Source organism: Hakea prostrata, chromosome 2, assembly GCF_041222555.1.
Source record: "Hakea prostrata isolate BN-2017 chromosome 2, UWA_Hpros_2, whole genome shotgun sequence".
Lineage (NCBI taxonomy): Eukaryota > Viridiplantae > Streptophyta > Magnoliopsida > Proteales > Proteaceae > Hakea > Hakea prostrata.
In genome coordinates, this window is record NC_142601.1 from 18,680,452 (window position 1) to 18,703,943 (window position 23,492).

The 23,492-nt window shown below is 38.6% G+C and overlaps 1 protein-coding gene across 2 annotated transcripts in view; it reads right to left on the reverse strand.

Moving 5' to 3' along the window:
* LOC149023945 (protein DEFECTIVE IN EXINE FORMATION 1-like) overlaps nucleotides 1-20,354 on the reverse strand; it is a 40,066-nt gene extending 19,712 nt beyond the window's left edge. For both annotated transcript variants that reach the window (XM_089144375.1, XM_089144376.1), the window contains exons 1-8: nucleotides 19,879-20,354; nucleotides 19,428-19,538; nucleotides 18,850-18,932; nucleotides 18,071-18,188; nucleotides 17,801-17,961; nucleotides 17,016-17,521; nucleotides 16,819-16,889; nucleotides 14,701-14,957 (exon numbers count right to left, since the gene is read on the reverse strand). In XM_089144375.1, the coding sequence (XP_089000501.1) occupies nucleotides 14,701-14,957; nucleotides 16,819-16,889; nucleotides 17,016-17,521; nucleotides 17,801-17,961; nucleotides 18,071-18,188; nucleotides 18,850-18,932; nucleotides 19,428-19,538; nucleotides 19,879-20,030 (1,459 nt within the window). In that variant the 5' untranslated portion in view covers nucleotides 20,031-20,354. The remainder of the gene's footprint in view (nucleotides 1-14,700; nucleotides 14,958-16,818; nucleotides 16,890-17,015; nucleotides 17,522-17,800; nucleotides 17,962-18,070; nucleotides 18,189-18,849; nucleotides 18,933-19,427; nucleotides 19,539-19,878) is intronic.
* Between the last annotated feature and the right edge of the window lie 3,138 nt (nucleotides 20,355-23,492).

Below are 23,492 nucleotides of genomic sequence, written 5' to 3' on the forward strand. Positions count from 1 at the left end.
CAGCCCGATCTGCATCGGTGTATGCTTCTACTTTTAGATTATCGGTGGGTGACAAAAGTATTCCTTTTCCAGGAGTTCCCTTCAAATACCGTAGTATTCGATAATGACCTTCATATGAGCTAAATATGGATCATGCATGAATTGACTCACTATACCTACAGCATAAGCAATGTCCGGCCCGGTGTGAGACAAGTAGATAAGCTTCCCTACCAGCCTTTGGTATCTTCCTTTGTCCACTTGGTTCTCCCTCTTTTTCTTTAAGTTTAGCTCCAGCTTCAATAGGGGTATCAACTACTTTACACCCCAACATTCCCACTTCTGATAATAGATCTAGGACATACTTTCTTTGGGATAGGAATATACCTTTATTTGATCGAGCCACCTCAATCCCTAAGAAATCCTGTAACTTCCCTAGATCTTTAATTTCAAACTCTTTGCCAAGATAGTTCTTCAACTTTTGAATTTCTTCACCATCATTCCCTGTGATGACAATATCGTCTACATAGACAATGAGAAGTGTGATGTTAGTATTTGACTTCTTGACAAATAGTGTATGATCAGCATTGCTTTGCTTGTACCCAATAGAAGTCATTGCCTTCTCAAGGCGTCCAAACCAAGCATCTAGGAGACTGTTTTAACCCATATATTGACCTCTTCAACCGACGGACTTTCCCTGCAGATATTGTCATCGGAAAAACCATGTGGGATTTCCATATAGACCTCTTCTCGCTAACTCCCCATGTAAGAAGGCATTCTTTACGTCTAGTTGGTGCAAGTTCCAATGTTTGTTCACAGCTACTGACAACAGAACTCTGACAGTATTTAGTTTCGCAACGGGGCAAAGGTCTCCCGATAATCAATCCCATAGGTCCTGGGTAAACCCCTTTGCAACTAGTCTAGCTTTCAACTTGTTGATCGATCCATCCATATTTTGTTTAACCACAAATACCCATTTGCAGCCCCTTGGTTTTTTTTTCCGGAGGAAGTGTAACCAGCTCCCAAGTGTCATTTTTCTTCATTGCCTGCATTTCCTCTACCATAGCTTCCTTCCATCTCTTATCAGCATAGGCTTCCTGCCAACTTTTAGGAACAGATACAGATGACAGAGAGGATATAAAAGCACGGTAGGAGTCAGACAAAGAGTTATAAGAAACATATTTAGCTATGGGATGTTGAGTACAAGATCTGACCCCTTTTCTAACAGCAATAGGAAGATCGAAGAAGATACCTCGGAGAGAATCGATTCGGAGCAGCGAGGAGACCGAAGTGGTAACATATCCCCTTTCTCCACCCGCTTTAGCCGGTTGTCTTTCTTCCTCCGATAAGTCCGCACCTCTTTATTTTGGTCAATCTGGTTTTGAAAGACCCCAACAAAGTGTGTCTCACAGAGTGGTCTCCCCTTGGCTAGGTTCTTCACATGGTTCAGAAATTGAAGGGGGAGGATTAGAGTCCTCAGGTATACTGGCCGAAGTCTCCCCCTGGTCAGGAAACTCTTCTGGGACTCTTAAGTTGTGTTGGTGTGTGAAAGGAAGATCTAGAGTCGGAAAGAACACCTCTCCTCTAGGACTCTCCCCCTGGAGAGGTGTATAGTAAGGGCAAAACTCATGAAAAAGTACATCCATGGATACAATGGTTTTCTTGGAGGGAGGATGATAACATTTGTACCCTTTCTGAGTAGCAGAATACCCCAAAAATATGCAGCGTAGGCTGCGGGGAGCCAACTTACTCTGGTGGGCTGTGATTCTGGCATAACACACGCATCCAAAAACCTTTGGGGAAATAACAAAAGAAGAGGCTCCTTGAAGAATCTCATTAGGACATTTAAAACCAAGTATCCTATCGGGCATCCTATTCATAAGGTAAGAAGCAAGTGAGAATAGCATCACTCCGAAGATCGGGTACATTCATAGCAATCATAATGGAACGGGCTATCTCTAAGAGATGCCGATTCTTCCTTTCGGCCACCCCATTTTGGGCAGCCGTATCAACGCAACTAGTCTGATGTATTATGCCAGAGTCAGAGAGATATCTTTGAAATTCACCATCAATATACTCTGTGCCATTGTCACTGCGAAGGATCTTCACAGTGGCATTGAACTGAGTTTTAATCATATTATGAAAATCACGAAAACATCGGAAAACTTCATTTTTTTGTTTTAAAAGATAAATCCATGTAGAACGAGAGTGACAATCAATAAAAGTAACAAAGTACCTATGGCCAGTGATAGACACACGTCGGCAGGGACCCCACACATCAGTATGAATTAACATAAAAGGAATATTTTTTCTATTATGAAGAGAAGGTAAATAAGTAGAACGAGTGCCTTCGCAAAAATGCGGGCTTCACAAAAAAATCATCCTCATTACAAGAAGAAACTAAATCGGGAAATATTTTCTTAAGAGTTCCTAGAGGGGGTGACCTAGCCTACGGTGCCACTGATGAAGGTCTGATATTACCGAATGGACCTGATTAGAAGATGTAGTCAGAGCGAAGTAGATCCTTCAATCGGCTCGAGCAAATAAAGTCCATTGTCTAGTTTACCACGTCCAATCTCCTTCCCCGTTACCAGATCCTGAAAGACACAATAAGATGGGAAAAATGTCACTTTACAATTTAAGTCATGTGTAAGACTGCTGATAGAGAGCAAGTTAGTAGAGAAAGAGGGAACATGTAAAACTTTAGACAAAGACAGGGGATGGAGAATGTTGAATGGTCCCTTTTCCAAGAATGGAAGAATAGGAGCCATCAAGCATTCGAACTTTATCCTTTCCGAAGTTGGAGAATATTGTAAGAAAAAAGAGGATAAACCTGTCATATGATCTCGTGGCTCCGGTATCAATAATCCAAGGAGTAGAAACCGAAGAAACTTGGAAGCTTGTAAAAGTTTTACACTGAAGTAGCAAGGTAGGAGTTGGTTTGATTAGTAGAGGAAGCAAGTGGTAGAGGTTGTACCGGCAGTAGAAGATTGCGGAATACGTCGCAAAGAAGTTAACTCCTCCCGTGAGAGACCAACATCTCTGCAGAGGGTGCTTGTGGAAACTGTCTCAAAGATATGAGCTTTCGATTTTCCTTTTTTTGTGCTCTTTTTTTCTCAAAATCAGCAAGGCTTCCCATGGAGTTTCCAACAATTTTCCTTAGTATGATAGGGTTTGTGATGGTGCTCACACTTGACAATCTCCTTAGCCCGATCGATTTAGTGCGAACAGATTGTAAAGCTGATTTCTCCAAAATAGGAGTATGAAGCATGGCTAATCGACGACTTTCCTCACACCGAACAAGAGCATAAGACTGTTCTAGTGTAGGAAAGGGAGAACGACTTAAGACTTGTACTACGATCCGATCGTACTCCACGTTCAAACTCGCCAAGAAGTCATATACTCGAATCTTATCAATGTGCTTCTTATAAGTCGCCACATCATCTGGATTAGTGGGGTGATAATCCCCATAATGATCCAACTCTTGCCAAAGAGATCGCAACTCAGCATAATAGTGGGCCACAGTCAGTTCCTTTTGGGTAGTCTCATGAAGCTTCTTTCGTAGCTCATAAACCCGTGCATCATTCCCAATTTGTCCATATGTTTCAAGTAGTAGCCTTCCGATTTGGGCAGCAGTTATCAAGTAATAGATATCCACGGGCAATATTTGGAATCATGGAATTCAAGAGAAAGGACATAATAAGAGAGTCATTCGAGATCCATTTTTCCTGGGAAACGCCTTGTGGTGTAGAAGGTTTGATAGTGGTGCCCGTAATGTATCCAACAAGTCCTCTTCCAGCAATAGTTAAGTAAGCAGATCGTGACCAAATCAAATAATTTGTCCCATCAAATCTTACCGAAAGAGGATGAAAATTTGGGTAATGTTCAGGGCCGGCGGGAGCAGTAGTACCATCAATAGTTGCCATGTTGAAAAAATTGTCTGCAGTTCTTCAGTCACCTTGTGAAAAAAAACGAAAACGTCGCACAATGCAATAGCCAAACAATTATATGATCAAATCTCCCTTTTTTTTTTTTTTTTTTTTTTTCTCTCTCTCTCTCTCTCTCTCTCTCTCTCTCTACTAAAACAAATAAACTCTGAAAAATATGAACCCTTGAAACATCATATATATATATATATATATAGAAGAAAATAGGATTGGTTCAGGTGGGCTTAATTATGGGAACAAAATATGGTTCAGAAATATGGTCTGGTTTGGTCCAGGCTTAAATGGGTTTTGGAAGGGCCAGCTTAATGGGTTTTAGAAGGGCAGCTTAAGAAGGGAGACGGGATTTAGAAGGGGTTACCTGGTTCGATGGCAGAGGTGGGTGAATAGCGATGGCTGAAGACGATGATGGCAGCGATGGCTGAAGACGATGAAGACAGCGATGGCTGAAGGAGTCTGGTTCCAGAATATCGTTTCAGAAAGCAGAGTTTCTTGCGATGGCTGAAGGAGTCTGGTTCCAGAAATTCAGAATATCGTTCCAAAAAAAAACTGTGATGGTGATGGAGTGCAGCGGATCTTTTTTCTCTTTTTCTTTTTCTTCTTTTCTGTTCTTGGTGTTGTCGATTTGAATGCAGCGGTACTGAATATCAGCCAGAGAGGACGATGAGTTTCGATGGTTACTCAATTGGTTTGAAGAATCGATTGGTTTGAAGAACTGCTAAAAAAACGATGGGTTTCGATCCTTTTCTACGACAGAGATAGCAAGAGAGGGGAGGAGGTAAGTTCGACACTCTTCTCTCTTTTTTTCTTAATTCCCTAATCGAGATTAGGCTCTGATGCCATGTAGAAATAAACGATTGTAGTAGAATGGCTTATTGATCCATGATCTCAAGCCCTTTATTTATAATTAAGTGGAAAGTAGAATATTACAAGGAATAGAATTCTATATGAATACAAACTCTAACTTAACTCCTATACAAACTCTTATTAGACTCTAAAAAGAAACCAAAAAAAAATGGAAAAAAAAAAGAAGATGTGTGGGGTAGGGGGGAGAATAAAAAGATAAAAAGATAATAAGAGTGGGGGGTTATGTATAAAAAAAAAAGAAAAAGTAAAAGAAAAAGAAAGGGGCTTACCTTATCTTAGCTAACTAATTTCCACTTACGTAGGACTCATTCAAAATAGCTTTAACTCTAAATAAAATTCTTCAAACAAAACCAAACCTAACTCAAATTAACAAACTGGACTCAATGAAAATTTTGGAAATTCTAAAAATGATTTTAGAAATGAAATAGGGGCCAAAATGCCCAAAATACCCCTTGAAAGGGGTTCAGCCAGTTTAGGTGGCTTCTTAGAGCTATCCTAGGGGGCCCACTTGAGGTTTCGGTCAGGGGTCTTTGTGTTCACATCAATTCTCCCCTTCTTGAAAACATTCACTCCTGATGCATGCGCTACTCTAGTGCTCCTTCGTCAATGCTTCAAACACCCTTGGTGTGGACTCATCCTCACATCTTGTAATCGGGAGGAAGTAGTAGGTACAAAGTGGCCAACACTGCTCCTAGACAAATCTCTAGAAGAATGACAGATTGGTGAATATGCTCTTCGGGTCTACGAGCCTCTTCTTCACTGGTCCAAGTAGGCATGATGAAGATACCGAATCCAAGTTAGTTTGCTGCTGAAGTGACTCCGCCAAGATACCCTTCAAGGTTAAGGGTGGGTTCAGTATAGTGCAAAAGAGGGGCTAGTGCTGACTTGAACTTTGTGGGCAGCAACTCTAGAACTTCAATTCAGGGCCACGGTGATCTTCAATTGGAGAAATTTTGGATTTGATCTCCTCCTGGTTCTCAATGATTGGGCCTTGTGGTCTCCTTGGAACTCCTCCGTAGTTACGTTGGAAAGCATGGGCAGCATTATTGTACAAGTTACTAAATTTTCCAGGTGCCTTTGTTGTCAGAAGATTCTTCTAGCGCTACTTCCAAGGGTGGAGACTATACTTCCCTTTGGAGGAGTGGGTTGGCGGCTTTGGGATACTGTATCTCCCCTTCTTTGAGAACACCTAACTGACTAGGTAGTCTTGGATATAGTAGCTAAGGCTGCTTTAGTTGCTTTCTTGACTGGGTTTTTCAGCCACCAAGTCCTTTTGAGTTGCTCTGCAAGCCTGTGTTGTCCCAATTTTCCCCGACTGGACTCCGGTGTAAGGACAGTTGTTGCTCCAATTATCTTCTAGGTTTGTAAACCTGGTATTCAGCTTAGTCATTTGAACAAGTATATCTTGCTAGCCCTTCAGAATTTGTCCCAGCCATCTACTTAGTTCTGACATATCCATAGTGATCTTAATCTTCTAAAACTGCTAGAACTAAAGCTCTGACACCAGTTGATGTAAACCAGCTCTTGTGTTAGCGGTATTTTAGCAATTTCCCAAAACTTGGGTTTGCCTAGGAAATTCCAACAAAAGAAGGAAAGGTTTTAGGGTTTCCAAGGTGATGTAGAAGCCTGCTGAAATTGAATTCTAGATCTGAATCTATTAAAAGAGTTGAAGGAATCTTGACTTATGTCAGTGTGACATAGTAGGACTTTATTTTTAGTAATAGTTATGCACAAACAAGTATAATGATGCCCAATTTGGGACTAAAAACATGAGCAATAAAAAAGCTCTAATAAACCAAACTACCCCTTGGACTTAACTTATGACATACAACACTCCCCAACTTGCTACAATACTACTAAATAACTTGACACTCAAATTTCATCAGCATGCTGGCTGTCAAAGGTAATAAAAGAAATCTGAAACAGCCCAGACTCAACCTTTTCTTTAATGAAATGCCTATCAATTTCCACATTTTGATTCTGTCATGCTGAACTGGATTATCGGCGATGATGATTGCTGATTTCTTATCAGAATACAACCTTATAAGATCTTCCAGATCTGCTCCAAGTTCTTGAAGAAGACCCCTCAACCATAACACTTCACAAAGGGCTTGAGCTAAAGCTCTAAACTCTGTTTCAGCACTTGACCAAACCACTGCAGCCTGTTTTTTGCTCCTCCAGGATACCAAGTTACCCAACACATAAGAACAATACCTAGAGGTAGATCTCCTATCATCCGAATACCCAGCCCAATCTGCATTTGTGTATGCTTCAACTCTAAGATGTCCCTAAGAGAAATTAAGATACCTTTCCTTGGAGATGCCTTCAAATACCTCAAGATACAATATACTGCAACAAGATGTGAAAAATAAGATAATAAGGATCATACATATACTAACTAACAACGTTGACTGCAAAAGTGATATTTGACCTAGTGTTTGACAAGACCTAGTGTTTGACAAATAAATCAACTTCCCAACAAATTTTTGGTAGCTGGTTCTGTTAACTGATTCTCTTTCCTTAGCTTTTAAGTGTTGATTAGGCTCCGCTAGGGTCTCTGTAGGTCTACACCCTAGCATTCTAGTCTCTTCTAATAGGTCCAAAGTGTACTTTCTCTAAGAGAGAGACACCATTGGCAAAGTAAGCCAACTCTAACCCAAGAAAGTACCTGAGTCTACCCATATCTTTTATCTAAAACTGTCCCTAAGAAGGTCTTCAAGGCTGTAATTTCCTCCTCGCTTGTTGTGATCACAATATCATCCACATATATAAGGATTATTGTAGTATGAGATCCATCTGGCTTGATAAAGAAAGTATAGTCTGCATTACTTTGCATGTAGCCATAGGAGATCACTGCCTTGTGAAATCTTCCACACCATGCCCTAGGGGACTGCTTTCAACCATATAAAGCTCTTCTAATCTGCACACCTTCGTCAAGTTTCCGAACTAGAATAACCAAGGGGCACATCCATATATACTTCTTCCTACAGCTCTCCATGTAGGAAAGCATTCTTCACATTTAATTGTTGGAGACTCCACCCTTTGGTTTACAGCACATGAGAGAACAGGTTGCATTTCCTCATCCATAGCTTTCTCTTCCAGTCTGAGTGAGACACTGCCTCTTACCATAGTTAGGGATAGAGGTAGAAGACAAAGAGGAAATAAAGCTTTGCAATTCTGGGGTTTAGGAATGATATGACACATCGTTAGAAAAAGGGTATTTGGTGCAAGTACGTTATTGTTTTCTTAATGCAATGGGTAAATTAAGATTAAAGACAAACTCACCAGGACAAATGGTTGCTTCAGGACTAAGATCTAGTGCTTCCAATTACCGTGGCTCAGGGGGGGGATTGTGCTTCCTATGGTAAGACTTTAAAGGAGGTCCAGACTCCCCCTGCACATCATCACCAGTTGTTCCTATCCCGTCACTCCATCTTCCACAGTAAAATCTGCCAAAGGAGGCTCAACAGTAGGAACCTCAGGAGAAATCTCAAGGAACACCGAAGCTTCTTCACTAAGACTCTCCCCCTGAAGAACAGAAGGGAAAATAATAAAACTCGTCCTTGAAAAACAACATCCATAGACACAAGATCTAGGATGGTAACATTTATAACCTCTTTGTGTAGGAGGTAGCCCAAGAATATACACCGTAACCTTCTAGGATCAAGCTTACCATGACTAGTTGCAAACAAATACAACACATCCAAAGACCTTAGAGGGCACAGTGAAATTGGTTGTTCCTAAAAGAACCTCAAGAGGACAGTGCGAGTCTAAGACACAGGAAGGCATCCTATTATTGAGATAGGTGGCAGTTTGAACCATATCACCCCAAAACCAAGGAGGTATATGCATAAGAACATAAGGGATCATGCCACCTCTAAAAGAGGCCTATTCTTGTGCTCGATGACCCCATTTTGGGGAGGTGTATCAAAAAAATTAGTTTGATGGATAATCCCAAGGTTAGAGTAGTAAGAGGGAAAGCTACCACCCGAATATTTAGTCCCATTATCTATCCTAAGGATTTTAAATTAGCCCCAAACGGGGTCTTAACCATATTGTGGAAATTTTGAAAACAGAAAAACACATCACCTTTTTTATGTAAGAGATAAACCAAGTAATTCTGGTGCAACAATCAATGAATGTTACAAACCAACGATGGCCAGAGATAAACACAGTTCGAGGACACCACATATCAGAATGAATAACAGAAGAGAAACTTTGCTTATATTATCTTAAATGGGATAAATATGTCTAATTTGCTTGGCCAAAATACAAGCATCACAACGAAAATCATTCAAGTTACACCTCCTAACTAAATCAAAAAATGATATAGACAAAATTGACAAAGGAATGTGGTCAAGACAATTATGCCACTATAACAAAGACATTAACACAAAAGAAGATGATGTAGAAATTGTAAAAAGAGCTGATGGAGAATCAAAACCATCTAATAGGTCCCTTTTGTTTACCACTGTCAATCATATGCCCCTGTCTCCAAGTCTTGAAAAACACAATGGTATGGAACGAAGGTTATTTTGCAGTTCATATCACGGGTTACGAAACTAATAAATAATAAATTAGCCAAAATTTAGGAACATACAAAACAAATGAAATGGTGAGATTAGGTGAACAAATAATAGAGCCCTTTCCAAAAATAGGGGATAGGGATCCATTAGTTGTTCGAACATTATAAGCAAATGGATTAGAAGAATAAGTGTGGAAATAAAGAAGATGAGCCTATCATGTGGTCGGTTGCCTCAGAGTTAATTATACAGGAGGGATAAATAAAATTAACAATGTGACAACCGAAAATACCTGTAGTAGGTTGGGAACTAAAGGTAGAGGCAACGGCAGATACAACACTTGCGCTAGGAGTCAACCTGAAAGAGGACCCGTCAAGCCTTGTCATCAGCTAACAAAAGATATTTTGGATCTCGTATGAGGAAATAGGTGTTGGAGTACTCTGGATGTCTGGAATAGTCTAATTTGCAGATGCAGGATTGTTGTTCCTATTTCCACTCTTACCTCCTTCGAGGGAATTGAATGGACGTCTATGTAACTTCCAACATTTATCCTTTGTATGGCATTCCTTCCTGCAATACTCACACTTCACAAGAGCCCAGAATCACCAAAACTAGGCTTAGGATTACCAGAACTAGCAGCTAATGCAGATTTATCAGGAGTCTATGTATGCACCATAGCTTTTTATCGACTGTCCTCTGTACTTACCATGGCATAGGCTTACTCCAAAGAGGGAAAAGGATCACAAGAAAGGATATGTGCACAAATCTGATCATACTCTATATTTAATCCAACCAAAAAGTCATAAACCCGAACCTTGTCCTCTCAATTTTGATTAGCAATAGCATCTTCAACATTTTTGGCTGTAAATTTTCCATAAAAATCCAAGGTCTAGTAATATCCCTGAAGTGTAATATAATACTGAGAGAGAGAGTAAGGTCTTTATGTTGCAACCGATGAATTTTTTGTTTGATTTCAAAGCATTGTGTATCATTGCCTACTCTGGAGTACATATCTTCAACAACCTTCCAAATAGTAGTAACATCTTAGAGAAGGATATAGCTCTCTGCCATGCCTGGTTCGATGGAATTAAGAAGAAATCTCATTACCAGACATTCATATGTATACTACTTGGTAAATTGCAAACCAGGAGAGGAAGGTTTGGTAGAAGTCCCATCAAGACAGCTATTAAGATCACGAGCACCAACTGCAAGAGGAACAGATAAGACCACTGTAGATAATTGGTCCCATTTAGTTTGACAATAGTCATCTGAAGCAGAGAAAAATCACGATCCTGAGGAATAGATGAAACGGGAAAATCATCAGATATACCAGAGGAGTTGGGTGCAGTTTGATCAGCCATCGCAGGAACTAGTAATCAATCAAGAATGAAGAGAAATAATTTTTGGTAAGAGAAAAAATCACCACATCACCACCATAAATAGGCCTACCCCTTTTTTATTTATTTTAGGGTAAAATCAACATGGGAAGTATTGGGGCTGGTTGGGTGGTGTTGCGATGACTGGGTTTGGTGATTCGTAGGTGATGCAATAGCTGCAAAGGTGAAGGCGATGTGAAGAAGAAGGCTCTACGATACCTGAAGAAGAAGAAGAAGCAAACTCTATCAAAGGTGGTTCTTGCTTGATCTTTTCTTTTCTTTTCTTTGGGCTCTGCGATTGGGAGAAAGGAAAGAAAGAGGTTGGTGCTTTCATCAGATGGCTCTGATTACATGTTGAAAGAGTTGAAAGAATCCTGACATAGCAAGGCTTTATTTATAATAATAGTTATGCACAAGCAAGTACAATGATACTTGATGTAGGATTAAAAACATAAACAATAAAAATTCTCTAATAGACCAAACTACCCCTTGGACTTCACTTATGACTTACAACAGTATCCTATTGTATTCACAATTCCAGATTTGAAATTTGAATTCAAAGGCCAAATTAGGGTTTCCGGTAGGGTGGAAAAAGCCTCAACTCTGCTGGTTCTGTACTCACAGAATAGTTCTCTATATTATTGTATCTCTCAGAGTATGAACTGACTGAATAGAGCTTAACAAAGCAGAATTCTGCAATTTTAAAATTCCTGCAACTTCTCAGTGTTGAAGATGAAGTGCAGGTTTTAACGTTAGGGGAATAGAACTGAATTGCAGAAAATAATGGTAGAACTTGAGTCTCGGTTTCCAGCAATCCTAATGAGGGTGAAAGGAGTTTGAAAGGGGCTGAGAACTAGGGTTTTCTCGGGGGAAGGGGTTGCTGCTGCCATGAAGAAGACGGGGAAGGGTGAAAGGCCTTGAATGCTTAAGGGGGAGGTAAGGGTCTGATGGAATTGGAGGGTCAAGGGGGAGGGGTAGATGCAGTGGGGTTGGGGAGGTTTACCAGGCCTAAACAAGAGGGAAGGGGCTGGGATACCTACAGTGGGAGGGAGGAGGGGATTCTAGGTTTGCATGGGTAAGGGAGAGGGTGGTGAAGGGCTGCCGACAAGGAAGAGGCAGGAGATTGGTGGGCAATGCTGCTGTACTTACTTGGAGGTTGGGGATGCTTGCTGAGATTACTGTTTGATTGCTAAGAATGCTTATAAGATTAAATGCAGAAGAATAGAATGCTTCACTATACAACTGCAGGGTCCCCCTCAAAGGAACCCTGCCACCTCTTGGCAAAACACTCAATTCATTAATCAATCCAATCTGAAAATTACAATGCAAGAAGAGGCTATCCATAGCCTAAAAATAAAGACTCTTATTCAACTTGGGACTTCTTAACAGATATAGATCCAATTACATCTTGAACTAAACTCTTAATGATAAAGCAACTCCTAATAGATAAGGAATCTTATCTTATCCTATCTCAACTAACTAATTTCCACCCACTTAGGACTCATTCAAAACGCTTTAACTCTAAATAAAATTCTCCAAACAAAACCAAATCCAACTCAAATTAACCAACTAGAATCAACAAAAATTCTGGAAAGTTCTAAAAATAATTTCAGAAATAAAATAAGGGATAGAATGCCCAAAGTACCCCCTTAAAAGGGTTTGGCCAGCTTAGGGTGGCTTCTTGGAGCCATCTTGGGGGCCCCACTTGAGGTATTGGCCAAGGGGTCTTTGTGTTCACATCAGCCATATGTTTATGATGGGGCTGATTCCAGTATATCAGTCCTAGTGGTTACAATATCAAGTTTTGATTATCCCTTTCTCCTCCACTACACCAAAAAGAGAAGAAGGAAAAAAATAAAATAAAATGGAAGACACCCAAACAAGGAGGTAGTTAGGAATTTAGGATATTGTATACGGCATCAGGAAACTATTTTGTTTTCAATTAATTTCTCATAATTGCAAAGTCCATTATTTATAGTCAATGACATAGAAGAAAATTTGACCGAAATTGTCAAAATTTCGGTTGAAATGTCTGCATTTTTCAAAAACGAAACGAAAATCTAATTATTTCAGAAAAGTGTCAAATTTCGACTGAAATTCCGGAGATTTCAACCATTTCAAAGGTTTCGACCATTTCGACCGAAATTTCAACAATTTCAACATTTCAGCTTGTTTTTCCTTAGTTTTTGTTGATTTCTATTCCATTTTCACCTAATTTCCACAACTCCTTTGCCTTCAAACACCTATTTTGCTCATTTTTTGCCTCCAAACACCTCCAAAGCCACAACAGCTACAAAAGAAACTCTGGCAACAATAGAATGTGAAGCATGAGCCATACCCAATAGTTCTAAACCTCCCCTTTTTTTATTTTTGTTTTCTTCATGCCTTATATGATCTTGTATTGCCTTGAAATTAATATATGTTTAGCCTAGGACTATGATCTATTATTGTGTTTTGTTAAACTTATCTTTTTATTATTTGCTACCATTTTTTCATTTTCTGACTTTAATAATTATTTTCTAAAATTATGTATTTTTATTTTATGTATATATGATCTATAGGCTTCAACTTAATATATGTGAGACACCATCACTTGATCTAGTCGGTCATTTTATTTTGTTGACTTGTTGTATGTATAACCATTCTACAAAACAATTCATGTATGCTAATGATTCTATGCCTATATGCAATACAGTTTGCACTTGTTAGAACCAATCATTTGTTAGTATACTTGAATGATAAATTTTCAATGATTTTTCGTTGGCAAAATACTAGTTCCGTTGTATTTATTATGCTTGAAATAGGTAGTATGCAAGAATCCAAATCATTTTGAGTCCATATGAGGCCCGAAATTGAAGTTCCAATTTTCAGAAAAAAGTGTTCAGTTTTGACCGAAACATCGAAATTTCGGCCTTTTGGAAGGTCAAAATTCCTGCTTCAATCGAATTTTCTTCCTTGGTCAATGCAACTTGTAGTCAGTATCTAATATCTAAACTAACAGACTAGCAATACAAAGACACAAAGAAGACTATGGGCACAGACACAAAGAAGATTATGGGAGAAGAACAATAGATCTGACAAAGAGAAAACATAATGGTGGTTTCACAATCCAGTGACTCAAGTCACTCAATTCATTCCATACACATAATCATATATATGATAAATCCACATTCATGAAGATTGAAGACAATTAGCTTTGTGACCAGACTTTCAACACCATAACATGATTCTAAGTACCACCTCCTTTTGAGACCATAATTTATTGTTGAAAGAAGTTAATTGCATGCAAAAGCATATAATATATCAAAATTGGATAGCATGCAACCATCAAGTCACTCCGGCTTAATATTAATAGAAGTTCCTTGGGTAACCTGGCGCCTGAGGACACAGATTCAAAAGAAAGATGAAGGTCTAGCAATAAATATATTCTTCCAGGACCCAATTAGCATCTCCGGTAACCACTTCACTTTAAGCAATCGCTAAAGGTGTTGGATATATCTTAATCTCTCACAGATTAACTAGAATGATAAAAAAGCCAGCAAGCAGAAGGGGGCTTAGTCAAGTCAAGCAGCAAGCTCCAGTTGATCTCTAATTGTCAAGTGAAATTGCTTTGCTGATTATATCCCTCTTCTATGTTTGTCAGCCTGAAAATAATTTCATCTCAAAAGAACTAGACCTCTTATTTCAGTTAGTAATACATCTTCCCTGTAGGATGAATAGGTCAGGATATTAGACATAGTATACGTATCAGGGTCCTTATCCCATAATTTATTTGTTTTTGTTTTAAAGGGGATACTGTGCGCTCACCCAGTTTAGATTATACAACAACATTTTTCTCATAGGAAAATGAGTTACTGACAATGCTATTAATACCGTTAACAACCATGGGGTAACTGATTTTTTCAGTTTATGGAGTGCATCTATTCATTAAACCAATTAGTAATTAAACTACAATATAACATTACTCTTCAAATGTATGACAATGAAAAAATAGTAAGCAGCATTGGGGATTACCGTGGTGATCCAAAGCATAAAACAAGCCATAAGAAGTTCCAACAAGAATGTCCAAATTCCCATCCCCATCCAAATCGACGACAGTTGGCGATGAATATATGTAAGAACTAAAGTTTCCAGAATCGGTACTCAGATCTAGTTCTGTTGTCCATTTAACTTGCCTTGTATCAAGATTGAAAACCACAATAGAGCTGGCCACATATTTTCCAATATCTATACCACCCAATTCCTTTAAATGTTCCGGATTGTCATAGTACCTGTCATCTTAATACCCAACCAATTAATTCAATTCAGTCAAGACAAAAAAGTGTGATCAAGCTTTGAGGTTGTTCAATATCACTAGACAAGCAAAAAGGTTCAAAGAGATTTGTGGCATTAAATGACCAAAGAATTTAGAAGAGAAAATTTTTAGATCATCTCAAAAGTGAGCAAAAGCAAGAATGTCTGATGCCAAAATCAACATCAAGTTACCTAATCACAAATAAGCAATGACGACGGATGAAGGATGCAGTCAACAAAATATATGCACCCAGCAATGAACATCCAAATAACTTATCTTCTAAACCATTTTTCATGCTAGAGAAGTAAAACCTAAAGGTTTCCAAATTCCGAGCTGTCCTATATTGTACGGCTAGAAGACTAGCAACTTTCAGGTACAAGCCTACACATACACATCCACATTCACAATGCCACACATGGTATGTGATACAGTTGAAAATAATCCAGTTCTAAAGGGCTTGAAAAAAACCCTATATAATAGTGAGATAGGGTTTCATATATTTCGACGAAATTTTAGGGTTTTGATCAAACTCAGGATGAATCACAATGTCAACCGTGTTAAAAATCAGATGCTGAATATAATAGGTTCAAATTTCAACCCATTCTGTAATGCCTGCATATTAATGTTTTCATATTGATTTGAAATTATATTTTTCCAATTGCTTTTTTTTTTTTTTTCTTTTATGATGAATAGTGCAAGCATAAGGTGACATGCTTATATCAATCTTAGTGATAAAATATTGGATAGTATGATTAATTAACTTAATCCTATTTTTTAGGGGGATTATTGAGGGATTAGAAGCCGCTCAATATAAGTGGACCATGTGTTCGCTACCACATGGTCCAGGGAGAGGATGAGGAGGTGGAATGCATAGTAGCCACCTGGCATAGAGGTGAAGTGATGTTTGACTAAGTCTAAGCAACCACCATTTACATGGAAGAGGTGATGATGACAATGCTCAAAGTACCTCAAAAACCCTTTCATGGAAGACTCGATGAGACCTACCCAGAAATTAATAATGTGGATGGGCTTAAGTGTTGAATATAGTAAGATTACCACATACCTAGTATCTAGTATACCATTGCAGGACATAATGTTAAACAAAAGTTTGGGGAAAGCTTCTGAGCTTCAGCTCCAGAAGCATCCAAAAACCAGCTCTGGAGAGGCAAATAACAGATTCATTGAGATCCAACAACTGGATCTTGATGTTATTGAAGCTGAAGCCCAGATATTGTCCCAAACATGCAGCAAGCTTCAGGCAGAAAAGGTAACTGTAGACTGTACAGAAAAGTGTATCAGACATTCAGCAAGCTAGTTTTAAGACACCTATGATATGCCAGACAAGCCTCAACATGCAAATACTTCTGATGCAAATCAAGTGTTTTAAGCTGCGTGAACCATAAAAAATGGCAAATAATGTTAAAAAACCAATGTTATGCCATTTCTGTCTTCATAGCCAGCATTCAAATAAATTATGATATGGCATTGTGACCAAGTAGTCTCAGGTTTGAGTATGAAAACAGCATTGCAGCATGCAGTATGACCATCCCCAGACCCCACATTGGCAGGAGCCTTATGCATTGGGTACAACCATTTGCAGCATCGTGTACTACAAAATATGTACTGGTTCTGCATTATGTTGATAATGATATGACCAATCTCGACAGTGTCGACCATATTGGTCTAAATCATATCAATACTTGATAACATGAAAGAAAGTAAAAAGTGCTGGAGCGTATTGTGGTGGTTCTATCAGATTTTGAATGTCAAACTAAATAAAAAAGACACTATGAAAGAAGAAAAAGAAGATAATGCAGTACACACGGAAAATAACTTACTCATCATCAAAGAAATAGGACACTGCAATGACCATCTCAGATATCCCATCATTGTCAATATCTGCTATCACCTGGAAAAAACAAAAGAAATGCTTTCAGCTAGGAATTACAGTATTATCTCTACCTCCATCTGTTTAGAAGTGGAAAATAGCAAGCACATCAATAAACAAATACACAAATCTAAAGCCTGCACTCACTGGAGTGCATAGGATATGAGAATCAATATCCACATAATCCTCTTTTTTCTCATGGCTCAATTCAGTCCACTCCTCATCTCCCCACATGGATTCATCAGCATGATCATCATAGTCGTACTTGTACTCATCAGCTAGGTCATCACTGTCACGGAACAACTCGAAAGATGAGTCAGCATCTGCTTCCAGTGCTGCATTGTTTTCAACAGTTGCACCCTTCAAAACCCCATCAGAAGCTTTAGCCTCAGAGCCTCTCTCATGTTTCCTTAATTCAGTATCTTCAAGAAGCCTTCTTGAGTTTGTCACATTCTCTGCTTTGATGGTGCCTGCTGATTCAATTTCTCCAGATGATATATTGATGCTACTTGGCAGCTTAATATCTGTTTGTGCCTGAGAAGAGTTCAGTTTCTTTTCATTCTCTGGGTGGGACGTATTCACCAAGGAGCCCCGGTGATCTTGTCTAGTCAAAAGAATGGAAGTGTTTGATCCAGGTGTACTTCCATTTGTTTCTGCAAAGACAAACAATAATAAAAAAATAAAAATAAAAAATAAAAACAAATATTCGGTGCCTCAAAAAACATAATAATTGGCATAGGGAATGTCAAAAGCTCTGACAACTTTGAAAGTCCCTCCCCAACCACCTCCTGGTTAAAAAAAATAATTCTAAAAAAGAAAATGAAAATTCATTAGTATGTGATGGTGAAAAAACTATGTGAGGCGCAAATGAGTACCCAACCATATTAGACCCAGGTTTATTACAAAGGTGATCTAAACAACTGATTACTTACGAGATGCTAAGTTCTTCTCAGCAGACTCCTGAATAAGCAATTCATCATTGACATCTGGATGAGACCGGTCAACTGCGTCCGAATGCAAGCCTACATACCAGCTTTTACGAACCGTCCTTCGAGGTAACTCAAGTTTTTCTGTCATCAAGTAGCCTGAGACCCTGAAATACACAAAATTAGACGAGCCTGAGTTAAGAAAATTGAGCAAACTGCACCAACAACCAAGGTTATTTCATTAAACTCTCCTAAAACCATTAAAGTGATTTTTACCTGAAAAATAGCACTTCACCATTGTAGGTAGCCAGAGCTATTTCTCTTATACCATCCTTGTCAATGTCAAATAGGAGAGGAGTAGAATGAACAGTTGACTGGTGAAAGACAGGCCAACCTGACAAACACATAAATAGCATACATTAATTCATTAAACATCAACAATCCATCTCTTCAACCTAAGTTATTTGCAAGCTTAGATTCATGATAAATTTATTGCAAGAGAAAACATGCATATCATTCTAGAGTCATGGCCCAACTTAGGTATCAACCATTTGTGCTGGAGTAAAAAAAAATTTAAATGGCAAGATTACCTGGGAAAAAAGCTTACCACGTTTACAGTAAATAAAAGAAAAAAATAATATAACCATCCTTAAGACCCTCCAATTAGATAATTTGTTAGGTGGTCAGCTGTCCTCAGTATACATTGGAAATTGGAACCAAAACCTTGTTGAGGATAACAGAGAGACACAAGGGAGATCGAAAAACCTCCATAAGCCAAGTCTGTGCATTACCTAATCCTAGCATCGAAGGGGTGAGTTAGCAATCTCAGTCCAAATTACTAAAAACCCAGAAGATGATATTATTAAATTGCAGACACAAGACTAAACCTTCATTTCTTTTGACTTCGTGTTTTCTCCTAAAATTTCTGAGTTGCTGTCTGTCAGATGTATTTACTTCAGATCAACCGAATACAAAAACTAAAGGCAGAAACAGCTTCAGACAAACCACATAAGAAAGTAATGAACAAACGATGGCACCACTATATCAAACTATACCTGGCATTTTATCTCCATCAGAACCCTCTAGCACTTCCAAGTAATGAACAAACGATGGCACCACTATATCAAGCTTACCGTCACTGAGATTCAAAACAGTTTTTTCAGCAAAAATCTACCCCTATATAATCAATCAAGATACTAATATGAGCACAAAAATAGTATCAATCCAGGAAAATTTTTCCTGTGCATTCATTAGATGCTACCAGTTCAGTCTTACTCCCTTGAATTGGGAATGGCTTGCTCCATTTGTTTCGATGTAAAATTTTGCCTAGAAAATTTTCCCTTTAACTCTTTCTACAGAAAAGTTGAAAAGGTTTTCAATGTTTTTTCCTTTCCAAAGTTGTTTTGGAAAACAATTGAAACACTTTTTCGGCATGTAAAATTTGAAAATATTCAAGTAAAATTCAACGCTGAAACAAACAGAGCCTATAACATAGTAATTTACTAACAAATTTTACTTCGAGGAAAATTAGACTACATTATATTTAAGAAGATGAAGACAAAATATGCATAATTCAAACTTCATGTGAGCTAAAAATAAAAGCTATTTACGGTATAGCTTGAAAATCAGTTACCTGTTGATATCGGCAATCAAAGGGGTCGCATATATGCTAGAACTGACTTCCCTCTGCCATCTTAGTTCTAAATAACGAGGGCATCGTGTGTTCAACAAAGCATCCTCATCACTACACAAGAAACAGATACATTAGCCACCATGAAGTGTGATGAAGGTTCTGAATTCCTGCCCTCCCCCGATATTTGAAGGTTGTGAATTCTGATAGTACTAATAAAACCTGAATAAATCACAAGACCACATATTTCATCAATATTCAGGGGGGAACTGAAAATTTTGAATTGGTCAAATGGCATAAAAAAAAAATTCTGAAAGAACCCTAACGTACAGTAAATTGTAAGTCAAGTTAAATCTTATGAACTCATGGACCTTCAACATTCTTATTTGATTGATCATCAAAAAGGAATATAGTAAACAAACTCAAAAGAAGGTAACCGAGTGAAAGAACCCACAAAGGAGGATATCCGAGTATATCATCGCTTGCATCTCGTTCTCGAAACTTGTTTTTCCTCGTTTCACTTGGTGGTGATTCAGATACGCAGCGAATGATATTCAGATAAGCAAAAACAAGGAAACAAAGCAGCGAAACTGTTGTTTTCATCATTTCCTCCTGGGAACAAAAATCTTTACGTTTCAGTTCGACATATACGAGTGAAGAAAAGCTAAAATCAACAGCAAGGTTCGTAGAGACATGCAGAAGCGAATGACGACGAATATCTTCACCTAGCCATGGAGTAGTGGTGGTTACCAGAAGAAAAGGCTATGGAGTGGCGGCTTATGTCATACAATTCAATTTCTTACACAAAAGTAAAAGAATAAAGACAACAACCGAAGAATTTGATTTCTATAAATGACACACAGCGTGAATGAGTTGGAATCCTCTACTACGGATTGAGGATTATGCTTCTTCACAGCCATTCATCACACATTTAAAAACTCGGCCAACTTGCGCATACCTCGATTACAGGGGAGAGCTCAAGAGTCGAACCCATGACATCTCTACTGAGAAGTATAGATCTTACTACTCTAACAACCTTGCATTGACAAAATAATATGACAATGGTATAACACACATGTATCATTTGGTTTTTCATCCGGTAATAGTAGAGATAAATTTAATCAAATACCATACAAAATACAAGTTCTATACAAAGGGGAGGGGATTTAATGAATTCGGATCCTCACCCCGTCAGGGTAGCACAGAGTGCTCCCCGACAGGTTCCCGACCACACAAAATAGTGGGGCCAACGGATGAATTTTTAAACTTTTTTTTGTTTTTTCCAAAAAGTATTTTTCACCGTGGACCCCACTGTTTTATGTGGTTGGGAACTTGTCGAGGAGCACGGAGCTGATCCGGACTCGAATTTAATGGGTGCCAAGATGAGGAGGTGGAGAAGATTCTGTTTCGGGAGAGAATAAATAAACATTATGTAACACTAATACCCATCCCCTTAATAAAATCACGTGTTGAAAAATAATAATAATAAATAAATGAGAAAAGAGACTGAAGTGCGTGTTACTGTGTTAGTGCCCTTAAATGCTTAATATATAGTATTAATTATATTGTAATTGCTCAAATGTGTTGGACCCTTTTATGATCCCCACTTGACTCTTGTTGGTTCTAGTTTATATTGAACAAAGAAGGGTGAGTGCAAGGTGAATCGAGTGGTCAGGAAGTTGTTTCCCAAGGTTAAGATAGATTCTTGTAAGAGGCTTTAAAACTATTCGAGCAGTGAAACTCACAGGAAGTTGTGGGAGTAAATAAGCATTACAATTAAATATTGTAGATGAAAAATATTTATAGTTGAACATGTCAATTGTTGACTATTGGATCATCTAGGTGGCACTAGTCCAATACATAAAGTGCCACGTAAGGGAAATGGAAGCTTCATCCGGGCCTATCAGAGGCATGAGTGTATGACTATAATCTCATTTGGCATGTATAATGAATTTATGCATCCCAAGGAGGGAAGGAAAGTTGGTCACTTTATTGTCAAATATTGCATTTGATGTCTCCTTGTAGGCTCTAATAAGTAGGGACCCGTTCAAATTTGCTCAAGGAAGTTATGGAGGATTAGTAGGATGGTTAGGAATCTGATTTCTTAGTGAAGAAGTCATAAGTTCAACCCTTGCTGACAGCATATGTAATATCCCCATCCCTAATTTCCCTATATATAAAAACGCCTTTAAAAAATAAATAAATAAATAATGTTCAAGGAACTCTCGTCCACTTGTCACTTATCCCGAGGCCCTTGCTTATCATCAAAAGGGTCCAATTGTAAGGAGCCAGTTTGTTCGGTTCGTGGCATGTTTACTGGGACCTCGACCTAGCCCCCAATCCATTCCATTTTGGGTTCCACATGGCTCGGCCTGGTTCGTCATATTTGGTGCATTAATGCATGAAGAAGTTAATGAATTTGTGTACTCAAAACTAAAGGTTTGCCCCCTTTTCTGCTAAATCAAGCCCATGAACTCATGATCTACTTCGTTGCTCTCTATCATTAAGCATTGAATTACACTAGGTAAATGCAAAGTAGTCTGTCAACGCACAGTTGTTCTAGTGGTGAAACCAACACCTCTTAGTGAAGAGGTCGTGAGTCTGACTCTTGCTGAGGCATATTAATATCCTCATCCCCAGCTTGATAAAGCCCCTTTGTACAAAGAAAAAATGCATAGCATGTCTTTCTTACCCAAAAGAGAAGGTAGTTCGTGTCTTTGTTCCGTCATTTAAGAGGTCAAGTCCTTAACAGTTTAAGCTTTTATTTTATTTTCTTTGGAGTAAAAACCAGTGTTAAAGCCTTGCTTTTTTCTTCAAGCTTGCTTGACAACATCTACAGCATACGAATGGACTCCGATGAACTCGAAATTCTTCACCTCCGGGGTAAAAGATTATGCTCTTTTCACATTACTCCACTACATATTTAGAACAAATTTCACATCCACCTTATTAATGATCAGATGTGAGAATTCCCCGGAGACTAGTTTTCATCTCCTCTCTCGCGATCTCTCCGCCTTGCGACTGAAAAGAAAAGCGTAACCCTAGCGCCGTTTCTTGAGGCAGAGAGACTCTCTCTCTCCGCCTCTCTCCGTCTCTTTCCGCCTGAGGCTCTCCGCCACTTTTTTTCATCAGTCTTTTCTCTGTTTCCCTTTGTCTCCCCTGCATTTTAGTTTTCTCGTACTGGTTTTTTATCTCTTTTATTCTTGTCTTTCTCCTCTTCCTCCCTGTCTCAGCGTTTTCCTCTGCATCTTTCCTCATCGTTTTTTTTCTTTTCCATCTCTTTTTTCTATGTTTCACTGTTTAAAGCTTCCGGTTATTAAAAAAAAAAAGACCGGGATTTTTTTTTTTTTTTTTGGTGAAAAGGGAATTTTTTTAAATCGAAAACCTCTAGGGAAAGGACAACCAGTAGCATCAAAATACAGATTCTAATTTATCAAGGGTGGGGGATTAACAGAGATAAGATCAAGAGAATGTTGGGAGGCAGCAAGTGAGGCTAGTTTATCTGCCACATGATTTTCTTCCCTGTGTATGTGATTGAAGGAAATAAAATCAAAATGCAGCTTCAGGGAACGGATCTCATCCAATGTATTCTTGATCCTCCAAGGTTCCAAATTGTCATTGTGATTAATAAGCTTGATTATAGCTTCATTATCTCCTTCGAAGATGATTTTCTTGTAGTTGTTCTTGATGGCTAGATGGATTGCATCTCTAAGAGCTTCAGCTTTGGCTTGAAGAGCAGATAAATTGAACTTTGATCTAGCGAAACATAATAAGGTATGGCCAAGGTTGTCTCGAGCAATACCGCCAACACCAGCAGAAAGTGTACCATTTAATCCCAATCTTGAGGAGCCATCAATGTTGAACTTGATGTAGCTTTGAGGGGGGGGGGAGACCAGCAAATTGTGAGCTTCTTCTTCAATGTCTTACTATTGGAGTTGAGGCATCTGTGAGTTTCTGCATTCAGGGAGTGCGCAAGCCACCAGATTAGGCTTGGGGATTTGTAATGTTTCTGATGAGCAGCTTTGTTATAAGTTGACCAGATGAGCCATATTGTTATAAGATGAAGTG